Source organism: Parasteatoda tepidariorum, chromosome 9, assembly GCF_982258835.1.
Source record: "Parasteatoda tepidariorum strain Cologne lab strain chromosome 9, Ptep-v5.0, whole genome shotgun sequence".
Classification (NCBI taxonomy): Eukaryota; Metazoa; Arthropoda; class Arachnida; order Araneae; family Theridiidae; genus Parasteatoda; species Parasteatoda tepidariorum.
In genome coordinates, this window is record NC_141763.1 from 49,542,947 (window position 1) to 49,553,494 (window position 10,548).

Genomic DNA, 10,548 nt, shown 5'->3' on the forward strand with positions numbered 1-10,548 from the left:
ATATTTTTTTTCGCTTAAAAGAGAAGAAAAAATGTGTAATACTTTTTTTGACGCCAATGATGCTTATTTGATTTTGATCATGAGTACTAGCTGAAATTAAAAAATAAGCAACAGACTAAAATGCAAAATTAATTGAGAAATTAAAATTTGGTGAAGGTTTGGTGAAATTTGGTCAATGTTGGTATCATGATTATTGGTGCAGTTTTATTTTAGATACCGTTGAAAGGAGATTTTCATGACCCTACGAATAAGTACAGGATAAAACCACCTGCTTGTGGTACATTTTGGTGATTGTGAGTCTTCTTCGTTCAATAGCAATTTTATTTGAACCGATCGGTCTGTAAGGGTAGTAGTACTGTGTGTGTGCGGGGGGGGGGGTCAGGGAACTGGCCTTGCATCAGAAAGATTCAGGGTTCGAATACCAGGCATGGCATGCATGTTCTTTCATTCTCTATACTATCTGTCCTTCCTGAGGGTGCAACGATGGCCCACCTAATATGGTGCCACTGAAAGAGCTAACAAATCTGCCCTGTAAATGTGTGTATTGACGAAATGTTAACACAGGTGTACATTGGAGATAAATACAATTATAGAAAAATTATTTTTGATTTTCTTTATCTAATAACGTAAAGCAACCGAGAAGGACAAATAATAATAATAAATAAATAAATAAAAATGAAATTATTCTAGCTGCAATAATTGCGTTTATATATGTCTTTCAGTTCTGTACATGATTTTGAACTGTTATTCTGTATTAAATTAATGATTATTTACTTTTTTCTCTCCCCGTACTAAGAACGGGTATCTAGCTAGTAATGTAATAAGATCATCGTTTCTTCATCGGCAATAATATTTCGAACTCATTATTTAGATAGCATATATTATTATGTTACAGTTTCAAACTCACGCGAAATTAATTCAGGAGAAAACCTGATCAATAAATTCTAAATTTCTGAAATAATATAAGAAATGAACTTATGAGGAAGTCGCAAGTAAAAAGTTTTTATCTATCACTTCAACACGTGTATCCAACTATTATGTTTACATTTGCTTATAATCTTAATCTTACTGCTTCCTCTTACATAAAAGAAGAAGAAAATTCTCGACAGCGCGTGTCAAGAAGGTTACTGATCACGTGTTGTTTCGACAGCGCGTGTTGCTAATAATTTATAGATGTATCAGATACGTTGCAGGAAGTATACACACGGCATCGAGCTAGTGCTATAAAAAGCATACTTTTGCATGTTTCCTTCTGCTTCGACATGAAGTGTTTCTTATTCGCCGTTTTATTGATCACAGTGGTAATCCTTGTAACAGTACAAGGTCAAGGTGGTAGTCCTGGTTCTCCAGGAGTTCCAGGTAGTCCAGGCTGCCCTGGTGGTCCAGGAGGCGCCGGTACTGCAGGAGGCGCTGGTGGCCCAGGAGGCACTGGTGGTTCAGGAGGCACTGGTGGTGAGGGAGGAACTGGTTTTCGCTGTGATAGTGGTAGTTTAGATTGCCCTGGTGGAACAGGAGGGGCTGGTGGTCCAGGAGGCCCTGGTGGTTCAAGAGGAGGTGGTGGTTCAGGAGGCCGTGGTGGAGGAGGAGGCCATGGTTCTCCACCTGGTAGTCCTGGTACTCCTGGATCACCAGGTAGTCCAGGTGGCCCTGTTGGTCCAGGAGGCACCGAAGGTCCAGTAGGAGCTGCTGCTCCAGGAGGCGCTGGTGGATTGATCATGCTACCCTTGTATCCAGAGTGTGCCACTTATGGTAAATTAATGCACGATATGTTTAAAGGTAAGGTATTTTAAATGTGTGTTAAAATGATTTCTGCACTGTTTAAGATTTGAACACTTTTAAAGTTTCAGTAAATAAAATAAGAAATAGCTTATTACGTAGCAGCAACTGTTTTTTATGTAATATGGTAGGTAGAATGCAAAATATAGATGTCATCATTGTGCAGAAGCCACTCTCAATCATGTAATGTAAAACTGGTTAATTGTTTTCAGAATGTAAAATATAGAATTATACCTATGCAACGGTTGCATTTAATGTAACGATTTATGTAATGTAAAATTAGTTCATTGTTAATGGAATGCAAAATGTGAAATACATCACAATGTATGGTTTAGTTGTTTGATCAATCTTAATTTTTATTTGAGCTGTTTGGTTCTGACTAATTTTTTAAATATAATTTAAATTTATGTAGTAAAATAAAACAATAATAGATTAAATTCTGAAATAATGTAAGATATTTTTTGAACATTATTGTATATTTCCAACTTAAGTTTGGCAACTATTCTGGAAATGTCAAGGACAGTGTTTCGAGCTCACGGCGTAGCTTATTTCTACACATTCCAGTCTGATTCATGTACAATGCGCAAAATAAAAACTGGACCACCCTGAATAATTTTTGATCTATTGAAGGTATTTTCACGTTCTTGGACTCAATGGTAGGAGGAGTGACCTAATTAGTGCAGACGATGTTTTGAGTTACGAAATCAGGCACAAAACAGTACTTTCTCTAAGTAAATATAGTTATTTTTCTTTCTCGATGAATGTGGATTTCCGGCCCCCAAAATATAGGGGCTAGGCAGGGATATATTGTTAATTTTGTCGGGAGAGTGGTTGAAAGTTTGAACCCCTTACTGTTAATTTTCCTTTTCAGATTTAGCCATATCTCGAGATCTTTTTAAGTAAATTGAAAACACTTTGGCCACAAATATAAAATTAATTTAACCATAGATAATTCCACCCAAAAAATGAATTTCGGTAAGACTTTTCTATTTTTTATTGTTTTATTAAATAGCAATGGAAAAAAAATTGGATTGAAATTTATGCAACTTTTGACAATTAAATAAATTTAAATTATACAACTTTTATTTTAAAGAATGTATTTTTACATGACAAATTAGAAATTTTGAGCACAATTGGTCAAATAGTTCCTGAGAAATCAAATTCCAAAATTACGACATTTTCAGAATAAGATTTCTGATAAACTATTTGACCGATTTCGCTCAAATTTTGTTTTTTCCCTTAAAATTACATTCTTTTAAAATGATGTAATAAACTACTTATCTTGCAGCTTAATATATTATATTTAAGCAAACGAATTTTATAAATTTGAGCGAAAATTTTTCAATTCACTTAACAAATTTCTCGAGATATTGTGAAATACGCAAAAAGTAAAATTATCATCAAGGGGTCCAAGCTTTGGGCAGCTCTCCTGGTCAAGCTATTGGCACTATATTTCTGAGATTCCGGACAGCCCCTATTCTTGGGGGGACGGAAATCGAATTCGTCGAGAAAAAGTTATGTTTATTCAGTGAAAGTACGTTTTGGTGCCTAATTTCGTAACTTAAAACATCGTTTTTTATTCGGCATATTTGAGCTCACATCTTGAACCATTAAGAGTAAATTCTAGAACGTGAAGATTCGATCATTAGATCCAAAGTTACTTAGGGGGGCTCGTTTTTTTTGTTTTGCACTCTGTAGTGGGATAATGTAAAGCATGCGTTTATGCATTTCATGACCTGCTACAATAGGCTTCCTAATTCATTCTCTCTGGACTGGGTAAATAACTATGATGAATAGAGCATCTTGTTGCTATTTTACCTTTCACAACGCTTTTTTTTCGCCTAAATATTAGTTAGAGAGAATGTGTATGTTTCTTTGATTATTTTGACAAAAAGTTTAAGTTGTATAACTTAAAATTTTTACATTTAAGAGAAAATAAAAAAATAAATAATCTTTATCTTAAAATTTTTGAATTTTAAGAGAAAATATTAAAACATCTTAAATTTATTTTGACATATTTATGTTATTTTTAGTAAGTCTTAAATGATATATTACATTTAAAATACGCCAGCATGAATACATGCTATAATCGTATGCAATAAATGTATATTTTATTTTTCAGAAATGCGGAATGATAACAGAATTGGTCCAGAGCAGTGTCAATCAGGAAATCAAACAGTGAGTTATAGTTATTCAATAAACGTAATTACATTAATGAACGTAATAAATAAATCTAAGCATAATAAATAAATCTAAGCAGTCCTTATTTTAACGTTTTCTATAAAAACTCAACTTTTATCCATTTTAACTTAAGTGAGCATTTGGTAGCATTAACTAATAGCTAAGCATTAACTTTGCATTAACTTTGCATTAACTTAGCATTAACTTTGGTAGCATTAACATTTGGTAGTTAACTTAAGTAAGCATTTGGTAGAATTTTTAAAAGCAAAAATACTTTAATAATTGAAACTTAAAAATGGTTGCATATTTTTCTTAAATTTATGCCTTGCAATGTTAGTTGACGCTAAAGAGACTGAGAAAGAAAAAAGCGTTTTTGAAACTACCAGAATACGGTAAAATTTACCGCGATACTTGCTCTATGAGAATACCAAAAAGCTCGGTAGTTTTTACCGAAGCGTTTCGATAATAATTTTTGTAAAATTAACAACAAAATATGATTTCATAATGTATAACATATAATTCGGTAAATGTTGCAAAATATGATTATTTTATATCATGATACCTCAAAGTGTGGCAAAATAAAAATAAAAAACATTAGATTAAATTTACTTTTTAGTTTTGTATATTACGCGAATTGTGTAGTAATGAGAACTATAATTTTAAAAACCAGAATTTTCGGTAAATCAAACCAAACGAGCGGAAAAATTACCAAATGAATGGTTTAAGTACGGTATAATTTCGTTTTATTAACTAGAATTATGGTTTTTATTCATTAGAAATGTCCTTACCAAACAGTGAGGTAATTTTATCAGACAATATTTCCCCTTTTTTGTAGTATTAATAATGTAACCAAACTGTTTGTGTTACTGCTACACTGTACAAATCAGTTATTCTACAGATAATCTTGCTGATGTGCAGATTTACTACGATGATTTCTTAAAATACCGTAACAAAGCAGTAACAAATTGCTTGTGTTAATGCTACTGTGTAGAAATGATTTATTCTACAAATTATCTTGCTAATGTGCAAATCAACTAGAGTGATTTCTTAAAGTCCCAAAAAATCGTAAAAATGTAACACATTTGACGTTATTTATTTTCTAAATTAGAATGATTTTGTAGAATGATATACAATATACAAAAAGTGGTTTCAATCTCAAGTGAAAAAGTTAGCATGGAACCTTTGTATTAATCCCCTTTTCAAAGGTTTTCAGAACATTTAACAGAGTTGTTTTATGAAATTAGTGAATAGAATATGATTCAAAAAAGTTGGATTAATAAAGAAAACAAAGTATTTTTTAAATATTTATCTTTTGTAATACATCTTTCTAAAACAGAATAACCACGAACGGTCCTGTCACCGCTTTTGAGATTTGTTTGTAGATTCCGTCTGTTATCCATTTAGAACATCATTATCAGTTTAAAACTAAGGTTATAAAAAAGTTTACTTAAAATTGGCTTTCTGCTTTCAGATAAATCAAGTTGAATAATAGTTTTAAAATGTATTGGCTTGCTTTCAAACTGTATTTCTCAGTATAATGAATAGTCCAAATTAGTACTTCAATTATAATATGTCAGTACTTATTCTTTACTAAGACTTAGATTGCAGTTGAATGCATTAATTGAGTTGTATCAAGCAAGAAAATGATAATTTATCAAGTTCGTCCACACTAGCCTCATTGCTTGTCCCATATAGTTGAATAATAGTTTTAAAATGTATTGACTAGCTTTCAAACTGTATTTCTCAGTATAATGATTGGTACAAATTAGTACTCCAATTATAATATGTCAGTACTTATTCTTCACTAAGACTTAGATTGCAATTGAATGCATTAATTGAGTTGTATCAAGCAAGAAAATGATAATTTATCAAGTTCGTCCACACTAGCCTCATTGCTTGTCCCATATAGTTGAATAATAGTTCTAAAATGCATTGACTTGCTTTCAAACTGTATTTCTCCGTATAATGAATCAGTACTTCAATTACAAGTGTCTACAAGAACAACCTTAAGAAAAATTATTATTAAATAAACAGCTTTGCAATTCCAAATATAAACAAGAATGCAGGTAATCGTTCAAATAATTCTTAAAAAAACACTTCATGAGTTAAAAAAATATTTTAAATATGGTATTTTCATAAATTAGTGAAAAATGGCCGAATAGTCCCCTTTCCCCTATCTGGCTAATTTTAATGCTCAGAAACTCTTATTATTCGAAAAGCAGTTTAGCAAAAATGTCATTATAAAAGATTTTACATTTAGTAATTTTTTAAAAAGAAACGATAGTAAATAAAATCATGAAATCAAATATAATTAATTAAAAAAATTTTTTAACACTTCTCTGACAGTGCTTTCTAGATATACTACGTAAATGTATTAAAAATTCGATTTATTTTAAATTTTTTAAAATAAAGTTTTTAAATTAAAACTTCGAAAGTAATTTTAATGTATATTTTCGTGTCGTCTTGACCAAAGCACTTGAACATTTAAGATCGATTCCTAATTACGTTTAAATCCATACTGATAAAAAAAAAGTATAGTCAAAACTACCAAAATATGGTAAAATTTTGGCTCTATCTATGGGAACACATAAAAGCATGTTAATTTTTCGGAAACTCTTCTGTTATGACTTCAGGTGAGATTAACAATAAAATGCAATTTTGTTTGTTTTTCCAGTCATGTTCCTCTGGACTTAAATTGCACAAAACACTTTTAGTTGCCAATGAAAAAATTGAAAATAAAATATAAGTTGAAAGCAAAGCAATAAAACCTGCGGTAGCCTTGAGAAATGATGGAGGCCACAAGAGGTAAATCAGAGCAAGTTAGAAACTCACGCCGTTAACTAAGGGATCGACATCCAAATTAATTAAATAAGATTCCAGAGCAGATTAGAGATATGTAGTAATTCAAAGTGGGTATAAAAAAATTTGTCTTTGTTTTGCACCTTTATTTAAATTTTATTTTTTCCATATTATAGTTTACAACGTGACTTTTTTTTTTAATTTTTTTCAAACCAACTCTGTTTTGTATTCTTCATTAATGTCTGGTGGGTATTGAATATGGGTTCTTTGCGAACATTGTAATAAATTACAGATCGAATTACGGTAAATTACCAACACCCTGTGTGCAGGGACCGATCAAGACAAATTCAGGTCCAAGGCCCACCAAACTTTCCGGGCCCCTTATAAAATAATATTTGGAAATTAAATTTCTGAAAAGTATTCTAACAATAAAAAAGAATCTACTGAACTGCATGATTCAAGAGAAACATTCAAAAAAATTTTGAAAGCGGACAATTAAAGATTATTTGTTTAAGATAGAGTTTATGCACCTATATATTAAAGCAAAATATAAAACAATGTTATATCAAAACAAAAATAGTTTGGTGACCACAAATAATTGATTTTTGCCAAAAGTTACTGATTAGCTGATTTATTTTTTATCGTAAGCTGTAATTAATTCTCTTACTGAGTATTTTATTCAACACAAAACTAGCCAACTTTTCATCAGATTTCACAATAAGTTTAGCATGTATGCTAAGATATTAGGATTATTAATTATAATTTTCATTAAAAAATACATTTCAACATACAAAAAATATCCAAAAGAGCCAAAATTATAGCAACTCTTAGAAAATTTAAAACGCATTTAAGTAATAATTTATTTAGACACATCACTTTAAAAAAATCATTTTAAATGAAAGAGTTATGATACATTGATGATACATTTTTCAAGTACTCAATTCAATAGACTTTTTAAAAAAGTTTTTTTTTGTACAGTTTTTTCAGCAAATAATTTTACGAGAACTTCAAAATCCTGTTCCGCAATAATATCTGATTCAACTTATAACTAAATAGGTTATTTCTGCTTCGAAATTTGATCTTGAATACTACTAAATAAATAGAAAAGCAGAATATAAATTAAGCAAAACAAAGTTATGTTCAAATAAAAATAGTCAGAGACATCTGTTAACCAAAAGCAAAAACTACTGTTCTTTTACTTTATACACAAGCAAAAACAGAAACTGTACTTTTGCTTTATTATTAAGCTGAAACTATTCACCTGTCTATAGATTTAAAGATATTTTTAAAAAATGATAATTTTTTATTTTTATGTACATTTTTTTCAGCAAATAATTTCATGAGAATTTCAAAGCTTTTTGCATTTCATTCATTTAATGTTATCAAGTTAATGCAAATGATGCTAAATCATTAAAAGCTATTTTCTTTTATTTCGCACAACCAGATTGAAAATTTGGTTTCATCATTTCGAAACTGTCAAGAAAATCGAAATTTTAATATTGTAGAAGAAACTTGTAAATAGAACAATTTAAAACATTAACATGAAAGATTGTTGCTCTCCATCCGAATCAGGCCCTGCCTGTGTGCATCAATCGTAAAATTAATTTTTCCGTTAAATTCATTTTTACAGAAAAAATTCTGTACCATATATTTTACCTTAATAATTATTCAACTGTAGCGACTCGGTGATTTTGAAATAAATATCGCGGTAAAACTTACGATATAACATGTTTTTTGTTGTGTAAAAGTTTGCGGTAAAAAGTACCGGCAGTCTGGATGACGTACCTTGTACTGTAATTTGAACCCGAATTTTTCATCGTGTAGATTTTTTCCACCTTAAAATGCTTGAAGTTATTTTTTTTTCTAATAGTATAATAAAGGTACTTTTTTGTCGTGTTCCTTAATTTTTTTTAATGTATTTATTTATTTATTAGATATGCATGTCTGAAGATGTGAAAAAGGTTCGCTGTGCAGTAACTGAGCCAACGCCACAAGACTGTGTAGATAAGATTATGGAGTTTGTACAAGGAAATTTATGTTCCGGAGCCTAAGTTTGATGAAATCGAAATTTTAATTGTAAATATAACTGTTGCCACCTTTTGTGATGAAACATGAAATGTCGGTGAAATAAATATATTCAATTTTAAAGTTCTACATTTTTTTATACAAAATTTGTTTCAATAACACACTTTTAGTTCTTAAAACTTCAAAAAAAATTCACTAATTTAATGTTTATCATAAGTAGTTGAATTTCTTACTGAAAAATTAGAATTCCGATTTTGATATTTTTTTATCGCTTTTTTCTAAAAAATATTTTTTCTAATTGAATTGGTTAAAATTACAGATGGATCAGATTATAAACAGCCATTTACACAAGTGAGTAGTTGATTAATTTTTTTTCGCTTATAATGCTGATTTAAAAAATAATATTGTCCTGATATAAAACGCTTATTTGATTTCATTCGGATACAAAACTACGAATATTTTGTTTAAAAAAATATATTTACTTTTATGTTTACTTTTAATAGTGCAATAAAAATCTTATATATCTAAGGATTCAAACAGGGTTCAACTATCAAAAATTAATATATTAATTATGACAAAAGAATAAATTAAATATAAAGCTGAACAAAACATATTTCATTTAATTGTACCCTAATAAATTTATCAAAAGAATACAAAATGAATTTTGCAAAAATTTCAGAAAATTGAGCAATTTTGTTTAAACCGATCACAGTGCTGACTTAAAATTATAAATGAAGCATTCGTTAGAGTCCACTAGCTGTCGAGCTAACCGTGTGAGGTTTTTGTGATTTTCCTCACCATGTAACGCAAATACAGGTTAGTTACCTTTACAAAGTCCTCCACGAAGGGTAGTTTCTCACAGTGCTTGATCTGGGGGTTAACTTGTCGTCGCACGGGGTTAGCTTTATTCGAGGCGGCCCTGGTTAGGGGCACTTCTTTATTATGACCTGTCTAGGAGCACACAAAGGAACAGTTCATAATAGGGTTACGCCACTAGTATGACGTATGACGACAACTCTGGGCATGGATTCTAATGAAATTTTAATTTCAACTTTACTATGGAATCATATCTCTGCATACGATCTGTGTATGTTGTTAAAATACTACGTTATTCATTGGTTTTGATTTTTCATCCGTAATATAAAATGTGTTTGTGATTGTCTCGCTTATAACTCAATAACTCTTTGTTCTAGTGTTCCGAAATTACGACAGAGGTGGGAATGGAGGGAATTATAGTTCATGATCCAAACAATTGTTCAAAACTTTCAATTCATCGTTTGGGAGAGACGTTTAAAAAATGATATTTTCCCATATCAATTAGCCTTTACATAATTAAATTGCAGACGATTTTGTTTTATGAAATATTTTAAAGATAACATCGGAATTGTTTGCAAGCTTATAGCTTTTCTTAATAGTTTTTATTATTTAAAAAAATTGTTTATTATGCTTTTTTTAATGTTTAGTTGTTTTTTATTCTTCATGTCTCAATTATTAACAAGAACGTGGTAGAATAAGTGGACTACCTCACGAAATGAATATTCCTCAAGTAATCTAAAACCACGTATTTATTTTTCCTACTGTTTGAAACTTATTACTGTGAAACAAAATTATTTTGAATTTATGGTGATTTAAATAAAATAAATTAGGTACTGAAACGCAAAATTAGTGGAGAAATATTTTTTTTTCGTTTAAAAGAAAAGAAAAAATTTGTCATACTTTTTTTGAAGCCAATGATGCTTATTTGATTTTGATAATGAGTACTAGCTG

The 10,548-nt window shown here is 30.1% G+C and overlaps 1 protein-coding gene across 1 annotated transcript; it reads left to right on the forward strand.

The window, feature by feature from the left end:
• Nucleotides 1-896: 896 nt before the first annotated feature.
• Nucleotides 897-8,904, forward strand: LOC107444275 (uncharacterized). The gene is made up of 3 exons (XM_043051835.3): nt 897-1,776; nt 3,899-3,954; nt 8,691-8,904. The coding sequence occupies exons 1-3, from the start codon at nt 1,263-1,265 to the stop codon at nt 8,805-8,807; spliced, it is 687 nt and encodes a 228-aa protein (XP_042907769.1). The 5' UTR covers nt 897-1,262; the 3' UTR covers nt 8,808-8,904.
• Nucleotides 8,905-10,548: the final 1,644 nt, after the last annotated feature.